Raw genomic sequence first — 22,880 nt, forward strand, 5'->3', positions numbered from 1 at the left:
GGAAGCTTGCCAAAGAATAAACTTTCCTGCCAAAAGTATCCAGTCTCCTGGCGTCTTTATCCTTTGGGTGGGCACAGGCTGGCCATGTTGTCCTCAGTGGTTTACCGATTACACCACCAGAGAGTTAGGTGCTGGGTGGGAATAGAGGTACTCATGGTTCTTAGCCGGCAAAGTACTTCCTCTCCACCTTTTTGGAAATGAGGGCCAAGGAAACAGGAGTTTGCCACAAGGTAGCGGAAATGTTGGCTACTCCCTGATGGAGGGGCAGGACCACATGGCCCGGTGCCGAGGACAACAGCACATTGAAAAGAGAGTCAGACGGGTCCTCTATCTCCTCAGCCTGTAGCTAGAGGTTGGACACCACCCTCTTAAGGAGGTCTTCATGTGCCTTCAGGTCCTCCTCTGGAACGGGAATGGTGCCGTAATGGCATCATCCAGTGCTGGAGAGGGGGCCGGTGCGGAGCCGAGAGTCTTGGGTGGTACCGGGGGGTCGGTCCCCAGGTAGGAGTCTGGGCGTGGGGCTGCTGGCTCGGGACCTGTGGATTTGTCCCTTTGCTGAGAAGGGAGGCCGAAGGAGCCTAGGACGCTCTGGCAACCGAGCGAGTTCCCGTCTGGGCGAGCTTCTGCGGCCACAGTGCCCCTTGCCACTGACCGATTTGGGGGCCCAGTGGTGCCATCTGTTCCAGCTGAGCTGCACGAACTGGTGATGGGTGGCTGGGGGCCAATGCTGAGGTCATCATCGAGCACACAGTCTCATAGGAGCGGCGAGAGTGACAATGCCTATGATGGTGCCTTCCACATGACCGGGACCTCGATGCCGAGGAGCTATGATGTTCTGATGCCACTGAATTGTGAGAGGAGTCCAGAGTGTGATGCCTGGTAGAGCAGGAACTCTAGTGGGAGCATCGACAGCATTGGGACCGGCTGTGGTAGCTGCGATGTGAGGAAGAGTGTCTGTGGCACCTGTCGCTGTGCAGTGTGGAGGGGCCTCGAGATTCCTGTTCGAGCGGCGAGCCAGTCAACTTGACTGGTGTAGAGGGCTGGCGTGAGCTGCAAGATGACCGCGTCGAATGAGGTAAGGAGTGGTTCTCGGAGCAGGAGCTGCTCCATGCTGGGGAGGTCTGATGAGCACCCAATGGCGGCTTGCCTTCGGACTAAGGGCCCGATACCAGCGGTGCACCGGGTATCGGTAAGCTCAAGATGACTCACATGGCCTGCGCAGCCTCCGGTGTCGACTGCATCCTCCTCACAGGGGAGGCATGCACGGACGGAGCTGGGCTGCTCCGCTCAACACGAGTCAGAGGCCTAGGGCCCGGGGGCGGGATTGAGGACTGCCTGGCTCTGGACCAGCCTCACCCCTCTCCTTTTCTCAGTGCCGCTGTGCGGAAGTCTTCCCTTGCTTCTTGGAAGGGGAGCCGTGTGACTAGTAGAGGGGACTTTGCTATGTGCCGAAGTCGTGGTGCCGGGCGCTGATTCTGCTCGGTGCGCCGGGGTAGGGGCCAGCGCTGATTCCATCAGACAAGCATGAAGCCTGATGTCCCTCTCCTTCTTAGTCCATGGCTCGAATGATCTACAGATCTTGCAGCGCTCGCTCATGTGAGTTTCGCCCAAGCAGCAGAGACACTCAGCGTGCAGATCACTTCTAGGCATAGAACGGCGACAGGAGCTGCACGACTTGAAGACTGGGACATGGGGCATGCCCCAAGCCCACTCTAACTACTTGAAAAACTACTAAAAGTAACTGTACCACTAAGGTCAACTAGAGAAGCTACAGCAAGGCTGGAGCAATACGTTTCAACTACCTTCACTGGTAGCAAGAAGGAACTGAGGGTGAGGGGAGCGCGTGGCTCCCATTATAGCGTGATCCAGAGGTGCCACTCCAGGGGTCTCAGCGGTGCTGCCCCAGTATGGGTACTGCTAAGGGAAAAACTTCCGACACTGGTGCACATGGTGAGCACGCACACCTACTGTGGAATACACATGAGCAATCACTTGAAGAACTGTAACCGTTTGTCCAGAATCTTTCTTTTAAAGGGGTGAGGGAGGGAGGAAAAGGAAGGAGAGCTGCTCCTTTTGCATTATAGGATAAAATGGTTAATAAAGTAACAGTATATGAATGGAAAGTGGATACCATCTTCATCATGCTCATCATGTTGTCCTTCTGCTTCAGCATTTTCTTCTCCATGTTCTTCTTGTTCATCATGGTGGTCTTCCTCTCCAGCTACTCCCTCAACCACTTCAACCTGGAAAATGCTTTTTATTTTTATGCTGTAACATGTATGTTTATTTTAGTTCTGTTCAAGTACAAGCTGTCTGCTTTTTCCAGAATTTTGTTCTGGGAATCATAGTGCAAAGTGACAATTCTGTTTCCTGCAGCAATACCGGTATAAACTGATCATACAATTCTGGTAGAGGTGAGGAGAAGGAGGAAGGCATTTATTTGCACTAGTTCGTGTGGCCGCTCATTTGACAGTTCACAAATGAAGTGTTATGGAACAGACAAGGCACCCAAAAAGTTGCCTTGGACATCAGAACCTAATGTTGAAAGGGAAATGTTGGCCACGAACACCAGGATTAACTAATTCTTTCTTGGTGGACCTATGCTCTGAAATCTACCGTATGTTAATGGATTTTTACAATAAAATCACCCAACACACTTGAAACATGCAGCGTGTAAAGGACTGCGTGTTACTTTAACAGTGTTCTGAATCATGTTCTACTTTTGCAAAACTCAAACTTTTAAGAACAAGTCTACAACACCATTCAGTCCAATCCTATTTCCATAGCAAGCCTGAACCGTGTTGTAATCATGTCAGGCACCACTGTCTCATAACGCAGACCGTCACCACACTTTTTTTCTGTGTATAGCAGACCTTAATTGCAGCATTCCTGGAGGCCACTGCAGTCTCAATACCATGTATATGCTTAAGGATTGAATTCATGGCTTCCTAGCTCAGAGGTGAGTGCCACTGATTATTAACTGATATTTAAACAGCAAAATGCACATTATGTATCAAATTGAGAAAAATTAAGAAAACCTCTTCCACATCTGCTGATACAATATCATCTTGCTCTTCATCTCTGCCACGAACTGGCTGTGACTGGCTGATCCGTCTCTGCTGAGGATTCCTTATAATGTAGGAGGACTGAGACTGACTGGAACTACAATAAAATAGAAACGTAAATAAACTACTGCAACAGAAAAAATTACAGTATAAATATTTTTAACAAAGTAGTAGTCATTCACTTCACTAGATTTTTAGATTAGCTCTGTTGTTGTGATAAGGAAAGTGTGAGGATGGAAGAACAAAGAGACTTCCTTAGAAGGACCAGCTTTTTCCTTTCCTTTCTTCCAAATGAGGAAAAAACTTTCAAATTAGACTAAAATGGAGTGAGATTGTCACTTACTCAGCACATGTTCACCTTTCCACAAACACACCCAAACAGCAGGAATTAATCAGTGTATTCATGTATGTGAGGGGATGACAGCACTAGTCAGTGAAGAAAGGAAAGTACTAAGTACTATGGGAACTGACAAATTGCTCCTTTTACCCAGCCATTAGCACTTCTCCAGTACTGCTGAATACTAGCAGTTTTTCTACTTATCTTCTGGCTAAAGTTACTTGATCCAGTGTGTCTCTCTGTGATTGAGCTTCAATATCACTACCCCTTACTGCACTTGGCCTGGAATCAGACTGTCTTCATTTCTCTGTTTCCAATATGGTCAGAGATTTGCTCTCATGCTCACGGGGGGTCTCCAGCAGCAGTTGCATTTCTCTAGACCAGTGGTTCTTAACCTGGCGTGGTTCTTAACCACGAGATGCTCTTTCTTGGGGGGCGGGGGGGAGAGATATGCTAGATTTTTTTTAGAAGGTAAATCACTGAAAACACAAATTAAGTACAGGCACATAGATAGAACTACTCTGTTTCATCAAACCTATGTATTTATTAACATTAAACAAAATGTTAATAAATACATCTCTCTTTTATTCTATAGTTATGATATATCTAGGTTTAAAGAACTGATCTACTTCAACAATTTTTGATAAGGGATGCGAGAAGGTATTTTGAGAACCAAAGAGGTACCGGCGGCAGTAAAGGTTAAGAACCACTGCTCCAGATTCAGCCAAACACTACCAGATTACCCTCAGAACAACTGATTATGTTCCTGCCTCCCACACATTGTAAAAAGCATCCTGTATTCACACACTGACAGGTCCAGATGCAAAGTACACAGACCTGTTATTCTTTTATTATATTCTGGTGGATGCTGCCACACAATTTTGTGTGATTTATATACTCATGACAAAGAATTCTGGCAACATTTTATTTGTAATACGGAGCGTTTACATTCTGCTACTAAATAAATAAAATGATTCTTTAAAGGACATTCCAAAACCATATTTTAGCAAGCACATGACAAGATGAATAGAATAAGTAGTTAACTTTACCTGCTAGACTGATCAGATGATGGTCTTGGTGGTAGAGGTTCCACAGAGAATAGTTCTTCACTGCCTTGCATGGCATCTATACTAGTGCTAGCAAGCGTAAATGGTGCAGTAGGACGCGCAATACCCATCCTGACTGGAATAATTAGGGATTCCGCTACATTACACAACTCCTCCACAGCGTAGGGTAACAATGCTTGGAATACACGTTTACATTTTCCAATTGGTTGTGGAATAAAGTTGCTAGAAAAAAAATTGTGGAAAGAAGAATCAAATATAAACACTTTTTAAAAGATGACCTAAGATATATATGGGTAAAAATTATTAACCAATGACAGAATACGAGACAATATATGTGTAATGCATTCTCAAAACAAAAAGCAAAACACTCAGTTACATGACAAGCAAAGATACAGAAATTGCAATAATTTATGATGATGTTGGTCAAAAGAGTTAGAATTAGAGCTACCGGGGAAACCATCCTGCAAAGTTTTCAGAGATTTCCAAACTGTTTGTCCTGCTGCAGAACAGGAACAAAAACAAAAAAACAACACTCTCACACCTCTCCCAGAACAGCCAACAACATGGGGATTAAGGCATTAACATGGGATGAGAGATGCCCAGGTTCAAATCCCTGCTCTGCCAGTCTCCGACATCCCAAGTCAGCATCCTAACCATCAGCCAATAGCTATTCCGAGGTGTGGGGTTTCAGTCTTTTCTGTCGAAATAGTTCTACTTTGTAGACATTTCCACTGGAGCAGGTAACTTAAACCTAAGTCTCCCACGTCCCAGATGATCACCTAATCTCTGAATATTCTGGGGCGGGTGAGCCTGCCAGCCTCCCTCCCTCCCTCCACCAACAAAAAGTTTGCTTTAGCTTTTATCGGCATTTATTGAAAAATTCTCAACTAGTTCTAGTTCGACTACTTCTTGTTAATGCCTCAAAAATGAGGCAGCACACACAAGTGTACTGCTGACAGAACAAAGTTGGTCAAGGCAGGACATTTTGTATAAAAAACAGAACCTATTCAACATTAAAATTTAAGGTTCCTTTTATATCTTAACTAAAGTAAGTTCAGCACGCAATTTATAAAAGCTGAGGTCCAATGCAGCACAGTGTGTAGGGCTATATGTGATGTCAACTTCACAGTTCCACCAACACACCTCATTTTTGACCTGCGACACCTGACATTATAAGTCTGGAGACACTACAAGAAACTGCCAATTGTGCTGAACTGTGTGACTATGTTATGTATGTTGTAGTAGCTGTGTTGGACCCAGGATATTAGAAAGACAAGGTGGGAGAGGTAGTATCTTTTACTGGACCAACTTCTGTGGCTGAAAGACAAACTTTCGAGCTACACAGAGCTCTTGTTCAGGTCTGTGTAACTTGAAAGAGAAGTTGATCCAATAAAAGATATTACCTCACCCACCTTGTCTCTCTAAGTATGCTATGGGAAAAGAGACTAAAATAAAAGTTAAACCATTCCTTTTTATGTGGAACTTCAGTATCATTTGAATCCAGATCTCCAGAGGTAAAAGGTTAGTTTCAGAAGCCTTATGCATCACTTATCCCCGCAAAACCGTTTTAGTGTGTTTTCCTTATTAATGACCAACACCAGTTCATACATATCCATTTATGTAATAAGTAAAACACAACCCTTACTTTTTCTTTTTGGATGAAGCCATTTCCACACTAAGAATAACAAAAACTCTTGCCACAGAGCGCAGAAATCTCATTGTAACTGCAATAGCTTCTTCTCTGCGCCCTGGAGTGTATTTATTTTGTAGCTCCTTTACAAGAGTACCCAGCAAAGTATCTAAAAGCTATGGAGACAACATTATAATGTATTATTTATGTGGTAAGAAATCACACTAGAAATGCTTAATGCATTTTGTTTCAAGTGTCTAAATTAAAGATTCACAGAAAACTGGTATCAAAAAAAAATGTGCTAGTTCCTTAATGTTAAAAAAAGGCATCTTTACTAGATCACGTAAGAGCAGAATTGGGTGGAAAATCCCGTGCCTTATATTTAAAACTGAATTAAAATCCAACTCAAACTTATCAATATCTACTGGATACTGCATAATATACAAAATTAATTTAAAACATGGCTAAGAGCACTTACCAAAATGTCTGCTGTGCACTTGACAATAAGGCAATGTGTAAAACAGTCCAACCGAATTGTACCACTTTGTTGATTAAGGTAAACTTGTTCTTCAGGCAAAAGATGACCTATTCTACTGCTTGCACTAAGACTTGGAAAAAACAAAGCAAAATGAAAAAAATGTATATAAGTTGACAGATCTCAAAAACAACAGTTTAAAAGAATTGAAATAATATTTGCAAATACACACGGGTCTTTATTCTCCTGGGAGCCAAACATGATCATAGATTTCAGTGCATTCCAGTCTTGCAAAACACGTTCCAAAGCAAGCTGAGCAAATCGTGGAGGTTCTAAATCGTGATCAGGCATATCAGAATCTATAGTGAAAACAAAGCCAGAGTGGCATGTGAGAAATATAGTGAAATGCAGAGACCTACATAGTCTTGTTTTCATTGAAAAAAGGCTTACCTTCAGGATTTGCAGTTTTACGATTACGATCTTCCCTAATTCTAGGTGGTCTGTACTGGCAGTGTTCTACAGTTTGCCTGGCAACTGTCTGTACTAAGAATAATAGAAGATGTTCCCCCCTGTAATGCAGAATACATTAGTAAGAAAAATATTTAAATACAAGCCTGTCCACATTCCCCGCCCCAAGTCACTACAAATACAAACTTACCTGCTATTTGGCATTGTGACCAGATTTGTAGTGGTAAGCAGTCTGTAAAGTAGATCAAGACGAGCAGACTTCTGTCCTGCAATTAATGTTTTACACTTGCATTTTTCCCAGCAATCACAGTAGGCTGTTGGGGATGTTCGCTTGAGCCTGAAACAAATAAAAATCTTTAACATCATTGTTCAGAAATTCATTTTTAAAATATTTACTGAAAGAGGCTTTTGGATTTATTTTTAAATTAATTTCATTTTCTACTACAAACTTTTTACAATAACAGTAAACAAACAAAACAATCATTTAAGAGAAAAAAATTACAATTCCTAAATAACTCAACTTCAGTTTATTGGTGTTCTGTCCTACTATTGATTTAGCATGACAGTTTCACTATACAACTTTCCACATTTCAGATCCCTTTAACTTAAAAAAAAAAAAAAAAAAAAAAAAAAAAAAAAAAAAAAAAAAAAAAAGCTGTCTCCAAACCATCAAAAAGTTTAACTGAAATCCTTTTTTCCTACTGAAGAAAAATCAAAGATTCCTAAAAATTACAAGCACATCTTTGTGGGTATAAGCTGATAACTTGTTAGTTTATAGATGTTTGATATTAATACAGCTCAGCTTGAGCTGTTTAATGAAGTTATCTAGACTGTAGCTTCAAATTTGTAGCAATCAAATATTTTGGATGTATATTTGGTTTCTAGCTCATTTATCCCTTGTGCAGCGCTAGTTTTTAGGGGGAACATACATTAAATTTGTTTTGATGCTTCACAGCTTTGGTTCACATTTTATTCCTATATAAGCAAACTTTTGAGGTTGTGGTTGAATATGCTAACCATTTACTCTGTATACCACTGCCTCCAGTCAAATAGCAGAAAGACTAACAACATTTATGGATATAAAAAAAATTATGGATAGAGACTGGTTCATATTAAGTTAATTTTTAATAGTTTATTAATTTGCAAGTATTTTGTAGCATAAACTAATGAATATGAAGCAACAACTAATCAGAAGTGAAAGCAGCTAGTGAATGGAACCAATTAAGACATCAGTTTGACTGTAAGATAGTGAACTCAGTGTGTACTTACTTGCAATCATGACCTTTGTGACAAACTCGTGCACATTCTGTGCAACAACAAAGAGATTCCAGTAAGCCACATGTTCGGCATTCAAAAATATCCTAAAATGAAAAAACCCACCATTTTATAAACATGAAGTTATATGCATAATTTTCCCCTCACAGTGGATATGCAGTTTAAATATTCATACATTGTATTAATTCAATATAATATCAAAAATGTAGGGCTGTAAGAGACCTCAAAAATTCATCTGGTCCACCTCCATTTTCTATGATACAGGATTAAGTATATTACAGTATATTTAAATACAGTAAAAGATGTTTTATCTGGCATGTTGGAGGAATGGGGAGGGTGCCAGTAAGTGAAAAATGACTTAACTAAGAGAGAGGGAGTTTGAGTGCAGGAGGGGCTCGGGGAAATGGGCTGGGACCTGGGAGGGGGTGCTGGGTGCCGGATCCGTGCGGGGCATGGGGGCAGGCACTCACCTTCGGCGGCTCCCTGCAACCAGCGACCTGTCCCGGCTGCTCCTAGGCAAAGGCAGGCAGGCAGGCGGCTCCATGCGCTGCTTCCACCCACAGGCTCCACCCCCACAGCTCCCATTGGCCATAGTTCCCAGCCAACGGAAGCTACAGAGCTAGCGCATAAGGCATGGGCAGCACGCAGAGCTGCCTGCCGCACCTCTGCCTAGGAGCAGCTGAGACAGGTCACTGCTTGCAGGGAGTCACCCAAGGTGAGCACCCCCCAGATCCGGCACCCAGCACCCGCTCCTGCACCCCAACCTACTGCCCTGAGGCCCCTCCCACACCCAAACTCCCTCCCAGAGCCCACGCTGCACACCCCCTCCCGCATCCTACCCGCCTGCCAGACTATAAATCCCCTGACTGACTACAAACCAGAATGTCAATGAAGATCAGAAATAGACAAAGACGACTATAGCACAACTCCAAACTGTTAAAATGAATTAACAGATGAAGTTCAGCTATACAAGAATAGGGCCAGTGGTGTTCATTAACATTAAGTACAGACAACGCATAATTGAAACACATTCCCATTTAACTTATTAAAAAGTGTTTAACTTACCTGATTAATGTGCTCTGCTCCCGTCCATGTAAAGCTGCATGTATCATTACAGCACAGAACATATAAAGGAGAATCATCTGGGTTTGTGCCAGATGGGCAAACCATTCCCATGAACACATCTTCCTCTTTTTCACTAGAAGTTGCCTCAGCTAGAAAAATTCAAGTATAAGTGTTTTAAAACAAAGTTTTTCATGGTAAAATCAATTTTAAAAAAGTTATAAATGATAAAATGCTCTCAATAATATTTAGAAGACTTCTTCCCCAACACACTATAGGTCTTCCCTGCAAAGAACACCTGCAGATAACTATGATAGGAAGTTAAACAGGTGCCTAAGTCCTTTCAGGAATGGGACCTAAATGTGTGTACAGTTACATCAGATATTGTATTCCAAACCAGAAAGAATAAACTTTAGTAGTGGATCAAGTGATCCATTTATATTACAGGAGAACTGTGATGTTTAATCATTTAGCATTTTGAAAATACTATCTTAATTCATTAGTGTTTGTAAAGCAACAGATCCTTCAATGAAAGGCCTGGTATAGAGCAAAGTAGTGATATTAACAAAACTCCATTGCTACTCTTAATACACATTAGTACATGTTCTCAAATAGCAAATTATCCATGACATAGGCACCATATTTTGGAAGGGGGTAAATTCTGGACACCAGAATTTACTCAAACATATGCAATTTTACATAAAAGAATATTTGTTAGTTATACATTCAATTACTGTCTTTGTATGTATGCCAAAACCAAAATTAAAAAAAGGAAACAGCTCAGTATGCATAAAACATATTTGAAATTCATTTACCTTTGGCAATTTTCTGCGCAGTTTCCAGAATGGTAATTGCAGCAGGGTACGCTCTGCCACTAACAGCAGACATAAATGGTGTCATACCTCTTGCATCTCTAGTAAACAAATTTGTAAAGTTATTACCAAATAAGCTGAAAAATGCTGAACTTGTAGTTGCAATAGAAGGCTATGAAATAGGGCAACATAACCCTATATAAACGGGAATTAGTCTGGATAAATGAGGCTGCTGAATATTAGTACATTGGTAATAACCAAAAAGAATTTGTTTTGTGTAACAAAACTGGAAAGATTAAAACATGAAATTACTATAGCGCATACACTAAGGAAAAGCAAGGAGTAGGTAATTTAATAATTTATCATGTATTTAAAACTTTGTCATGTTGATTAAAGGGAGAAACTCAACTAATTACGTGTCTTTTTTTACTGTAATAATATAAACAGTCTTTCTTCAGAAAAGAAATCAAATGTTTTGACTCCTTATAATTTTTGCTTCAGTCCTCTTTGGCATCTTATAACAAACCTTTATTGCACAAAGGACAATATGTCAAAGTGCCAGAGTTTCCTGACACTTAAGTAGTGTCCCTTTGTTTCTTAACTCCTCCCTAGTATGAACAGTGTATCAATTTTATCAATCTCGTCAATTGTGAAAATTTAGTTAATTTCAAAGCCTTGTCTTCTCCAAAGATATTAGTTGGATTCCATATAATCTTTTTTCACCAAGAATCTCTAGATCGGGTGTCGATTTCTTATGATATACCCTTCTCTAATACAGCGTTACCACAGTGTAAGTGCCTAGATTAAATATCCTCAAAGGGATTAATTGAGAAGTAAACTACTTTGTAATCCATGTATCGGTGTGCACATGCACTCTTGCAGACATTCTGCAGTAATTCTAGTTTAATATACTGCTTCATATTTAAAATTTGCCTACATATTGAAGACATTTTCACCAAGATGTTCATGAGTAAGTTTCAGCTCATGTACCATCTTCAGGGGACATTTGTTTTAAACAATGGTGGCACTTTTCATTTGAAAACCCTTACTTGGCTGATAGTAGTTCTCGAAGATAAGGTTGTAAAACGACACTATCACATAACAATTTCAGTATAAAATGAGCATTTGCCTTCCGATCCTTTGATTCCACTACAGACGGTTCAGTAGAAGGACCTGCAATCAGAAAAAAATACTTCTGTGGAAACAATCCCCACAGTGGGTCCCTCTTACAGTGGGTCATTTAATAAAAGTAATTTCCTCAAAAAGAGAGACAACTGTATTAAGGTCATCATCAATCATCACCTTGACTATGACAGTCTTGGCAGTTTCAGCAAGATTATGCATTTCACTGTATATAAAGGATTGAATGTTTGAGAATATGAAATGTTATTAGCTGAAACAGATAGTAAGCACAATTTCATATTACTACTGACATTTTTACATGCACAACATTTGCAGGTAAATAAAAGTTTGTGATATTCTACTCAACTGTGCTTTACATAAAAATAAGTTTAAGAATAGTTGTAAAATGCTGCTTCAAGCCAAAGCTATCTGTATTTACAAAGGAGCAGCAGTTGGGATACACAAAAACCTATCAAAAGGTAGCTTTCGTGATTCCCTCCCCCCTCTGCCCAAGCATATCCAGATAAAGAGCAGGTTCTCACCTGGTATGGTGGAGGTGCTAGGTCCTGGGCCAGTGCCAGTCGCTGCTGTGGTAAGAGATCCCACAGCGGGGGCCAGGATAAAATCAATGTCACCATCTTTCAGTAAACAGAACAGCAGGGATATTTTTTATATATTGATGTACATTCTAATAAGCTTTTTCTGCAGTATTCTAGCGACACTATATACCTGTTCTTTATATTTAACTGACACTTTGCTTTTAGCAAAAAGTCATATAATTAGACTGACATCAATATAACCAACATTATAGCAAATACTTTTAAAAAATTTGGCAACAGCATTTTAAACAGCATTTTGTTTATTGTACCAGTTTGAATAAGTGCTTTTAAATTCTAAATCACTGCTTCCATACAAAAAGTACATCTGATTACTCCATTACTAACAATACTTACTCTTCAGGACATTTAACATTTCAGTCTCTGAAAGTGAATTTAAAATTTAGTGTCTAAGTCATTAGTTTGTTGCTTTTTTAATCATGTCTAGTTTTACACTCACATCAATTGATACATTAGCAATCTTACCAGGATCCATTGCAGGAGGATCAGGAACCCAGCTGGGAGGAGCTATTGGTGGAGAAACTGGGTCCTGGTGATCGCTAGATGAAGCTCCAGCTTCATGTCTACCCAATCCAGCTGCTCGCAAGGATCTTCTCATCATCTCCCTTAATCTCAAACTGAATACAAACCAAACAGAACAAATTCACTTCCACATTGATTTATAATTAGGTAATATACTTAAAGAAAAACTTTTGTAGTTAAACGCAACCCAAACTTCTTTTATTCCTATAATTGTCTTAGGTACAGAGAGAACATAAGTCAAGCAATAAATTTTAATATTTCCTCCCAACATTCTATTGTAGCAGGATATATTGGCCCTTTAAGGGCCACTGTGGCCCAGTACTTCTGTTATTGGGTCTTGTGCCCTTTAAAAGTCCTTGTATATGCTCCTGCTCTTATTTAGAGGTTGCAAGATTGGGTATTCCAGACAGTAAGAGGAAGGCTCCACCTTTTACTTCCCTGCATCAAAAGGGAAGACTGTATGGATATGGAGTAGAGGACTATGGCCCAGGGATGGCAAAGCACTGTTTTATTTCATGTGGATTTATGCTTTGGCAAGAGAGTCAAAGCACAAATGTCATACAGACTCCCCATCCAGTCAAAGGAAAACGGAGGAATGGCTCTGGAACAGGATACTTGAAAAATAGCAACTCATTACATTTATCTATAAGTTCTGTCCTAAACATCTATAAATGTAGATACCACTCAGATCTGAGGGCTTGTGGGGGGGAAGCACTTAATGAAATTAGAGGTTTTGCAGCAGGCAAATAAATAGGGACACCTTGTGATTTAGATACAGATCACACACACTGAAATCATTAGCTTATCCTAGAAGTTCTCTTAAGATGTAAATATAAGTAGCAATTTTCAAACATTTCTATAACACTTATTCTTAGACTCTTAATTAATTGCAGTTTATAATGTGCTTTATAAACCTCAATTAAAGCCCCTTAATCTCCAGATTGTAGATAAGTACTAATGCCACTTTGCAGTTGAGCAAGCTGAAGGCCAGAATAGTTAAGAGACACGCCCACAAGTCCATGCCAGAGCTAGAAACAGAACCAAGACTGTCTGGCCCTCACTCCTGCACTTTAATTACTACACCTCCATTTCCTTCTCCTTGGTCTGACAACAGCACCCCATGCTTGACCACAGCTAAAAGGCAAAACAAACCTCTTCTAGAATAGGCTTATGATTTCAATGTGTGTGGTCTGTGTACATTAAAGTGTAATTTCTATCATGGCAAAGTAAATGAGAATATTGACATTGATATTCCTAATATCACCTTTTATAGTTTCATTAACATATGAGGGGTACTCAAAGTACAAAACAAGCTTGGTAAAGCCAGTCTATACCTTCTGCTGCTTGATGATCCTGCCCGATTTCCTGGACCATTACTTGATACTACTGAGATTGCATTTGCAATAGCCTCAACTGCAGAAAGCCTTTCAGCAAATGTATTCCTTTCAGAGCGCTCTGCTTCTGAAACATTAAGAAAAACATTTGGTGCCAAATCTTAAATAAAGTATCATTATAAAAAAAAGGAGTTAACACAGGGATCTTAATTACATCTTAAAGACTCTCCTGCAAACTCTTAATTTTTGTTTGTTTGTTTTAAATTCAATTAGTTTTCCAGTTGCAAATTCCCTGGCTCTAGGAGGAAAGTAGCTGTTGATGGGAAATGATTGCATAGAATGTGCTTTATGATCTGCAAAAACATGGATCTTATGTTTTTCATTTTGCAAGTGGTATCCAGATATTATTGCTGTGTGCCTTATATGTGTGTGTAATAATTATTGGAATAAGACTCTGGATTCAATGAATAAGGTATAGAACTATTAGTATCTTTATATACGACAACCCAAAGAGTCTTAAATCTCCTCTAATGGCTGTACAAACATACAAAGGGCATGAGTGCCAAAGGGAACCAGCATTTGAAAAGTCATCGCAAAAGAAACAATTGCATAGCACTCCCCTCTGAAATTCTCTGAGGTGTCAACCCAATAAAGTTAATCAAGATACTGACGACAAAACAATATCGTGCAGGCAATTCTGACAAAAATCTATGGTACAACAAACAGGATCAGCAAGACATTTTCATTGTTTTGTGTATTAGAATAAAAGTTTTACAAACAGAATTGTATAATTCAGTATAAAAGGTTTCTCTCAAAGAGAACCATTTTGTCTAGATTACAACATTCCTGAGAAACAGCCAATCATCTAAACACAACACCACTGTGGTAACTAAAAATCCAGAAATGACTGAGGGCATGTCTTCACTAGCACCGTTAAAGCGCTGCCCCAGCTGTGTAGTTGCAGCAGCAGGGTGGGAGAGAGAGCTGAAAAAACAAACAAACAACCACCTCCACGAGGGGAATAGCTACCCTCTCCCAGCACTGGTGCACTGTCTACACTGGCACTTTACAGAGCTGAAACTTGCAGCGCTCAAGGGTGTGTTTTTTCACATCCCTGAGCGAGAAAGTTACAGCGCTGTAAAGTGCTAGTGTAGACAAGGCCTTTAAGTCATTTACTTTTAGTGCTTCTGTCTGGATAATGAAAAATAGCCCTTTACTTACTTCCCTATGGAATATTCTAGTTCAGAATCTCAAAATAGGCATCAGTAAAAGTCATTAGAAATACTGTTCAGCAAGATACAAGCTAAAAACAAAACATTTCAAGTTAAGTAGTTAATGCAGTTTACAAGGTCATTTTCTGAGTTTATTTTATTCAGGCAGTTAATGTGAAACTATAAAAAACCACCACACTGGATTTATATTTTGAGTTAAAAAATGTCACAAGCATTTCTGTAATAGCATTTAACTAGAACTGCTTAAGGTTTCTACTTTAATATGACCAAAGTTCTGAGGTTACAGTATTGGTACTGTCTATATATAAAAGCATACACATCGTTATAAGTAGTACCAGTATTAACACGTATATTTAATGTTGCCTGACATTTTCCATTATAAGACCCTGTTTCAGTTGCTTATAGCTTTGCCAGACTCTAACCATTTGGACTGAAACTTCATGCTGACTGCCTTAGGCTTATGTCTTTTTCAAAAGTTGAAGTCAAATTGGTTCAGCTGTTCTCAGAAACAGATGAACAGTTTAGTCCATGTTAAAATTTTCATAACTGTTTCATTGAGAAACTCAAACACACACTCTACAGAACCTGAAATTGAATCCATTATTCCTGAGTCAACATTCCTTTGCTGTCATCCCTGCCTAGAGGCAGGTCAACAGAAGATAACCTTCTACCACTACTGCTACTGTTAGCTCAAGTAGAGAAGACTGTGCATGGGAACTAAAGAGGCCAGCCCTACTTATAAGGAGGAGAGGAGTCAATATGACTCCACATGATGGAATTTTTATCTTTTTGGATTTTAAGTTTTAAGGAAACCTGGTAAATTACATTTAAAAAAAAAAAACTTTGTCAAAAGAAAGTTAAAGTTACACAGTCAAGTATTTAAAATTAGGAAGAGACAGAATTAAGATTGCCAGCCAATGCAACCTTATTTCAGTCCTCCTGTGGATATGCATTTTAATACAGTCTTTAATTACATGATCACATAGTATTTTTTCCCACACGACCACTGCCTCAATCAGTGCACATGATGGACAGTGCTCTGGGAATCACTGTTGTGCAGTGAATGAGGCTTTCATCTGTAGAACCCCTGCCTCATTTTTGTCACAGAAATTAGAAGGTGTGTAATAAATGAGACCGGGAACTGCAGGAAGAAAAAGGATGGTCTTGCAGTTAAGGCAGCTGTATTCCACTCTAAAGAATTGGATTCTATTTCTTCCTCCCCCAGTTACGTATAGAAACTCTGTGGCAAAGTCACAAATCAAATTTTTCACTGGTGATCACTATGTGCTCTTTGAGTAACCAATCTGAGACACATGGGGTTTGACTTGTGAGTGATCCACACTTCTGTAACAGCAACTGAGATTAATGAGAGTTGTGCTCTGAATGGAGAGTACTACAAATTGCTAAATACTTGGGAAAAAAATCAGGCCCATGGCTTCTCAAACTGGGCACCCAAAATTAGTTGGCACTTCTGGATTTACTCTCTATGCTTCAGTTCCTCATGCGTAAAATAGAGATACCACCACCCGGTCACCACAGTGGCATTATGAAGATAAGTTCATTAATGACTCCTGTCTGTGTGTTCCATTCTGTGATCCGAAGAAGTGAGCTGTAACTCATGAAAGCTCATGCTGAAATAAATTTGTTAGTCTCTAAGGTACAAGTACTCCTGTTCTTTTTGCAGATACAGACTAACACGGCTGCTACTCTGAAACCTGTAAAGAACCAAGATAGTACTATGAGAGCACCACAGTAAAGCCCATCAGGAAGTTAAATCTTTATTCAGTGCAGGGTTTTGATGGTGTACAATAAATAAGGAATGGGGCCATACATTGAATGATGAGGATAAAAGAAATATTGAATAGCTACCCATTTGGTGAGCACTGTCCATCTTGTGCACTGAATGAAGTAGCCCTGTGGAAACAATAGTATGTGATCATGTAATTAAAGACTGTATCATAATGCATATGCAGAAGGGGGCTGAATTAAATTGCAAGAATAGTTTTAATTCTGGCATTTCCGAACTTTTGAGCATTTGCCTTTGCAAACTTAATGTTCTTTTCATGTAGTTTTTTTTGGGGGGGTTGATGCAATAGTATTTTAAAAGCTATAAAAAATGTCAGTCCCTTACATCAACAGAAAGCCCTGTGTTCATATTTTCCAGTACAAATTTCTCAATGGAAGAAATATCAAAGACACCAGTAAACATTAGACAAGTTATTTGATAATCCTGGAAAGAAAACTTGAACACTGTGTGTGTATAAAAAAAAACCCCAAGCTAATAATGATATAAAGGGACAATCTAAAATTTTCAGATCTGGGTGCTCTAAGTGTGTCCTAAAACCACAGTTAGGCACCTAAATAAAGTAGCGCTGAGCTCCCACAAATCTCAATGACGTAAATGGGAGCTGCATAAGCTCCACACCTTTGAAAAGTTAGGTCATTTATTTTAGGTCCCACATTTTAGGCACTTGTTTTGAAAATTTTGGCTCTCCTTCAAATATTCTTGAAACTGTATTAAAAAAAGGTAGATTCAAAAAGGCTCTCATGATACATTGCTCACCCTCTTCCTCTTTAGTTTCTTTGTTACTGGTTGGAAAGCACACAGATACACAAGCATGTAGAATATTACGATTTCCATCGCATCTGTGGCTGAGGAATGTCTGTAGCATTTGTAGATTCTGATCCAAGACAACAGCTTGTTCAAGATTCATCAGGTATTGTCTGCAGGCCTCATAGTCACATCGGAGAATATGCTGCATTAAAGTCTGTTTCTGCGCTCAGAAAAAGGAAGAAAGACTTTAATAAAATGGAACAAAAAATTTAGACAGATAAACCATTCTAGATATTTCTGGCTTTGCATTGAAAAATGAACATGCAAAAACTTAAGCCTAAGATGTTCACTAGTAACACAGGAAACGCTGAATACAAATATACTAGAACTTTTTTTTAATGTTATGATCTCAACATCATCTCATATTGAGACTGAATTTCATTTCTACTATAAGCAAATAATAGAAGAGAATTAAAGAAAAAGGACATGCTGAAATACCAAGTATCTGTCAAACTACAAACACTTGGATCTTGGCATCATAGCTAGTTACATCAATTCAAAAGATACAGGATTTCTATGATTCATGACTAGGTAACACAGCAAAATTGTAGGACTCAAGGAACACAGCAAGTGGTCTATATGAACTGGCTTTTATAGGGTTTTTTCTTAATGATTGGTAGAAGTGGGATGGGGAGGTTGAAATTGTCTGGGTGACCCCTTTTCTTCCTAAAAATGTGGAGTACCCCAATGCAAGACTCAATATAGATCTAATATGATGTGCAGCAGTACAGCACACATGATAAATTCATCCCTTAGGGCAGGGGTTCTCAAACTGGGGGTTCGGACCCCTCAGGGGGTCCTGAGGTTATTACACGGGGGGTTGCGAGCTGTCAGCCTCCACTCCAAATCCTGCTTTGCCTCCAGCATTTATAATGGTGTTAAATATATTAAAAAGTGTTTTTAATTTATAAGGGGGATCGCACTCAGAGGCTTGATATGTGAAATGGGTCACCAGTAAAAAAAAGTTTGAGAGCCACTGCTTTAGGGAATCTGCTAACACGCCACACTAACCATTTAAGAGGAAGTAGTGGAGGTTCTTCTAGTATGTTTGGTATTTTGCATAACTAGTATTCAATATACTGTATAATTATTTATATGATGCTATAGGTGTATATGGAACTCTACAGAGGATTCAAGCAAGAGGTTCTTCCCCAAAGATTTTATACGTCGCAACAATGGAGATTCACAAGAAATCACTCCTACAATTTCTCCTTTAACATTTCCTGCACTAGTTCAAATTACAGGCAAACTGTAGTGCTTTTACAGTAACATGGCAAACTTCTGATCACTTGAGAAAGCACATACATTCAATAATAGAATAATACAATATTATGCAAGAGACACTAGTCAATATTTTAAACTTTAGAAGCATAATCCCTAATAATTCTAACAATTATAAAATAATAATTTAAAAATCTCACACTGGAGTCATGTCAAAGACCTTTTGGTTTACTAAATAGCTGTGTTTGGTTTTCAGGTTTATAAAACATTACTTAATTTAAAATGACAGAAGAGTAGAAATGCAATGGTAATTGAAAGAGTTATATACCAAGATGCTTTAATTTACCATTTTTAAAAAAGCAGCTATTAAGATTACCATGTAGTAATGAAGTAAGCAAAACATAGAACATTACCTCAACAGCCATGATGATGATAGCAGCTTTCTTTTTAATGGTTGAATTAGCAGGAAGATTTGTTAAGGAATGAACACCCATTCCAAGACTACTAATAGGTGGAAGATCAAGCCAGTCGGGATCCCTTATTCCACCCATGCAATCTTTTGCCATTGGATAGATAGTTCCATTTCCATCTCTAAGAATAATAGGAGATTCCTACATAAAAATAAATTAACATCAAATCACCATTTTGCAAAATCATATAATATGTATTTCCACATTTAAATCCTTCCTAAAGACTCACTTCTGTCATGCTGCCCACAGGAAGTTGATTTGAAATTCATAACCTCTCTCTACCTCTTTTTAGACTGAGCTCCTTGGGGCAAGAGCCACCACTTCTAGAATGACTGGGAAGTGCTTAGCACAGCAGTCAATAGCACAAGTGAGTGTCAATTTACTTTAAAAAACTAAAATTAAACCTTAATTAAAATGAAATATGTATCAATCCTAAGACAATACCAGGATCTTTGACACCATAATTTATTGACAAACAATATTGTTTACAAACAAACTTGAACGGAAACACTGTATTCTACAAATTTTCAGAGTATCTTTGACAATAAAATTTTCTTACATATCTGTACTAAAGATGTGGCTTGCAGAAATCACTGAAAATTATTTCTTTTGTTTCTTCTTCTAAATACCTATGTATGCCTGTAGAGCCATTATTCACTTATGTCACCTAAGCAAGGTTACAGTCATGGACTGCCTACACAAGTGTGTGTGTGTGTGTGTAATATATTTTCTCTATAGCCTTTATATAATAATCTGCATTAAAATATGCAGTTACAGATGGCCCTTACATATGCATTACAATACTGAGTTAAGTCTGCATATTCAACCTTAAGTCTGGGATTACCTGACTTATGTATTTAGCCATGCAAATTCTACACTGATTTAATATACTTTTGACCCACAGTTTCTATTATTTTAAAGGGGGGATGGGAATGACAAACTTAAAAGAAGCAGATTAATATCACAGGAGTTAGCAGCTCTGACTTGCAAAATATTGCAAACGCACAGCCAGACCTATTCGTCTTTACACCATCACTGGAATCTGATCAACCCTGATGCCACAGGAACCCAAAGAGGAGGCTCCAATTAATAAGATCGTGGATCTGAGAAACATTTAAGAAGTTTCAGTCTCCTGGAAGTGCTTCAAGGGGACTTAGTAGTTCAGAATGCTCCTAAAATAGGATGTGCCACACGGGCATGTGTCAGTGATTAAGTGATCATTAAGCTCCTTACAGACACATGCACTTCACATCCTATTAGACAGATGCTTAACAAGCTCAACACACACTAGCATGAAATAGTTTTTGCTATATTCAAATGTTCAGAAATGGGCCAGATGAAAATCGACTTTCCTCCTGAACAAAGCCATATCTGCTGTTTGCTGAAGTCTTCACTGAAGCAAACAGCAGACGGCTGCTTCCTCTGTAATAAAAATATTTTGCGCCTTCCATCTAAGGATTTCGAAGTACTGATATGGGGATTTCAGACATGCTTAAGTGTTTGTTAAGTGCCTAACTTCCAATGAAAGTCAAGGGGAGTTGGATGCCTAGCTCCCTTAAACCATTTAAAAATCCCAGCTCTTCCAAATCTTAAACAAGTTTTAGAAAAGGAAGCAGCACTCCCATTTTACAGATTAGGAAAACTAACACTCTGAGAAGTTAAACAACTAAAATCCAACAGGGAAATTAACAAAAGAACCCAAACAAACCTGTCCAGCTGTAAAAATGGCAACACTTCTCTCATTCTGACCCAGGAAAGCAATGCTGCTAGTGGGGAAGTTATTTTCTTGCTCAGCTTTTCCCGTAGCAAGGTCAAATATGCAGTATCGAACCCAGTTCCCAGTCTTCAGGACAGCATGCACTCCTTCATGGATACAAGAACAAGAAAAAAAATTAACCTCTCTCATTGGTGGCATTCTGTAATGCAACACAACACACATGCAAACTATTGCATCTGTAATTATTTGTTAATCAACGCAGATAAGCATGCACCTTAATTTGACAGTTGAAATGTTTTCCACAAAAAAGGGGCAGGGGGGAGAGAACACTTCTAAGAAGTGCAGCAGGGTAGTTTACAGAAAACACTTACCTTTTGAATCTACATTCACTGCTAGAATCTCTGTTTTTTCAGGAATACACAGCTTTTTAGGAGTCCTTTGGAAGCAATCTGGAACTTTTGGAGTCCCACCAGTTTTGACTACCTAAAAAACAAGAGTAAGATCTCAGTATGCAAACACCATGAGGAAATTTCAAATTCCTGTTTTTTATTTCTCCATCCAACGTACCTGGAGTTCATCTATTCTGAGCAGCCTACAATCTTGGAGAAGGGAAGAAGGATCAGGATCTGAACCGGAGCTGCTCTGACAGTTTGCATTACTAGATGTGCCTGGAAATTTCACAGCAACATAGGCACCATCCACTTTTAGTACCTACCAGCAGAACACAAACATAATTGATGTGTTACTAAAAACTTTGAGATACAGCTGAAAAGTAGTTTCATTTACCTTGAACCTTTTTGTCAAAGCACAGACGTTTGGTCTGAGATGGTAAGTCTTAACTCCGAGGTCCCTAGTTATTAGGAGTATTATTCTTCTGCAGTTACTGGGCTCCTGTGCACCTATTTGTTTAGGTGGATTTCTTAATGCCTATCCCAATCCAGTATTTGGAATGACTACAAAAAGGAGCCGCATGACAGTAACTAGTGAACAGCGTGGTCTTATCTGCCCCAATCCAATCTCAAAAATAGTTTACTACTAAAACTCGAGTCTAAGAATGTAGCCACGCATACCCAGGAACATTTACACTACATCCGTCTTTCCCCTTACAAAGCAGTCGAAAGCCACTCAGGCCACTTCTTCTGAAATTCTAAGTGGAGCATCTCTTCAAGGACATGTACATTATATATGCATGACTGATACGTTTGCGTCAAGTAAGCTTCTCGGCTTAGCACTGTGTTCATTAATCACCAAACTGCAAAGCCATCATGTCCCTTGGTCATTCCAGCTGCAGTCACCAGTCTCTCAAAAGTACAAGAGAAAAAATCAGCAGAAAAAGTGCTATGTTCCTTTAACTTTTGAGGCTTCTAAGACAAATGAAGGTCCAACAAAAGATGAAAGTATTAGTCATAATCAGGTGATGAGATCCACCTTCAGATTTACTAAAGCCTTCATCTCAAGGAACAACAACAACTCTGGAGCTTTTTCTAGCCTCTAAATTAATTGAAATTTGTGCAGGTACCCTATTTTGTTCACTAGTCAACTGCTGCACCCTCCTCTACTCCTACGGAGTTATAAGGAGTAGGAGTAGAAGAGCTTCCCTCTAAATCTTCAGGATAACAGAGATGCCTATGGACTCCCAACCCTTCTCCCAACCAGTCTCAGGTGGCCAAGTGGTATGCGGAAGTAGATGCATTGATGGAGAAAGAATACCTTAACACCCTGTATAAAGACAGATGGCACCAAGAATGGCAACAACGTAACCAGCAGTATCAGAGGCACTAGTGCCAAAGCATATGGCACAGTCACCCAGAGATGGGAGTGAGCTTGATGCCCTGTGCCA

At 39.3% G+C, this 22,880-nt stretch overlaps 1 protein-coding gene across 26 annotated transcripts in view; it reads right to left on the minus strand.

Moving 5' to 3' along the window:
- The window catches only part of UBR5 (ubiquitin protein ligase E3 component n-recognin 5), a 152,771-nt gene that overhangs the window by 43,458 nt on the left and 86,433 nt on the right, over positions 1-22,880 (minus strand). For 10 of the 26 annotated variants that reach the window (XM_075063144.1, XM_032771324.2, XM_075063143.1 and 7 more), the window contains 21 exons: positions 21,608-21,751; positions 21,412-21,523; positions 21,032-21,186; positions 19,267-19,464; positions 17,582-17,792; positions 16,888-16,932; positions 13,787-13,913; positions 12,396-12,547; positions 11,856-11,951; positions 11,241-11,364; positions 10,195-10,292; positions 9,383-9,531; positions 8,312-8,403; positions 7,233-7,379; positions 7,025-7,143; positions 6,807-6,933; positions 6,578-6,707; positions 6,115-6,275; positions 4,452-4,691; positions 3,039-3,162; positions 2,132-2,243 (listed from right to left, as the gene is read on the minus strand). In XM_075063144.1, coding sequence (XP_074919245.1) covers positions 2,132-2,243; positions 3,039-3,162; positions 4,452-4,691; positions 6,115-6,275; positions 6,578-6,707; positions 6,807-6,933; positions 7,025-7,143; positions 7,233-7,379; positions 8,312-8,403; positions 9,383-9,531; positions 10,195-10,292; positions 11,241-11,364; positions 11,856-11,951; positions 12,396-12,547; positions 13,787-13,913; positions 16,888-16,932; positions 17,582-17,792; positions 19,267-19,464; positions 21,032-21,186; positions 21,412-21,523; positions 21,608-21,751 — 2,863 coding nt within the window. The remainder of the gene's footprint in view (positions 1-2,131; positions 2,244-3,038; positions 3,163-4,451; positions 4,692-6,114; positions 6,276-6,577; positions 6,708-6,806; positions 6,934-7,024; positions 7,144-7,232; positions 7,380-8,311; positions 8,404-9,382; positions 9,532-10,194; positions 10,293-11,240; positions 11,365-11,855; positions 11,952-12,395; positions 12,548-13,786; positions 13,914-16,887; positions 16,933-17,581; positions 17,793-19,266; positions 19,465-21,031; positions 21,187-21,411; positions 21,524-21,607; positions 21,752-22,880) is intronic. The other 16 variants (XM_075063147.1, XM_032771326.2, XM_075063152.1 and 13 more) reach the window with 5 other exon arrangements.

Source organism: Chelonoidis abingdonii, chromosome 2, assembly GCF_003597395.2.
Source record: "Chelonoidis abingdonii isolate Lonesome George chromosome 2, CheloAbing_2.0, whole genome shotgun sequence".
Taxonomy (NCBI): domain Eukaryota; kingdom Metazoa; phylum Chordata; order Testudines; family Testudinidae; genus Chelonoidis; species Chelonoidis abingdonii.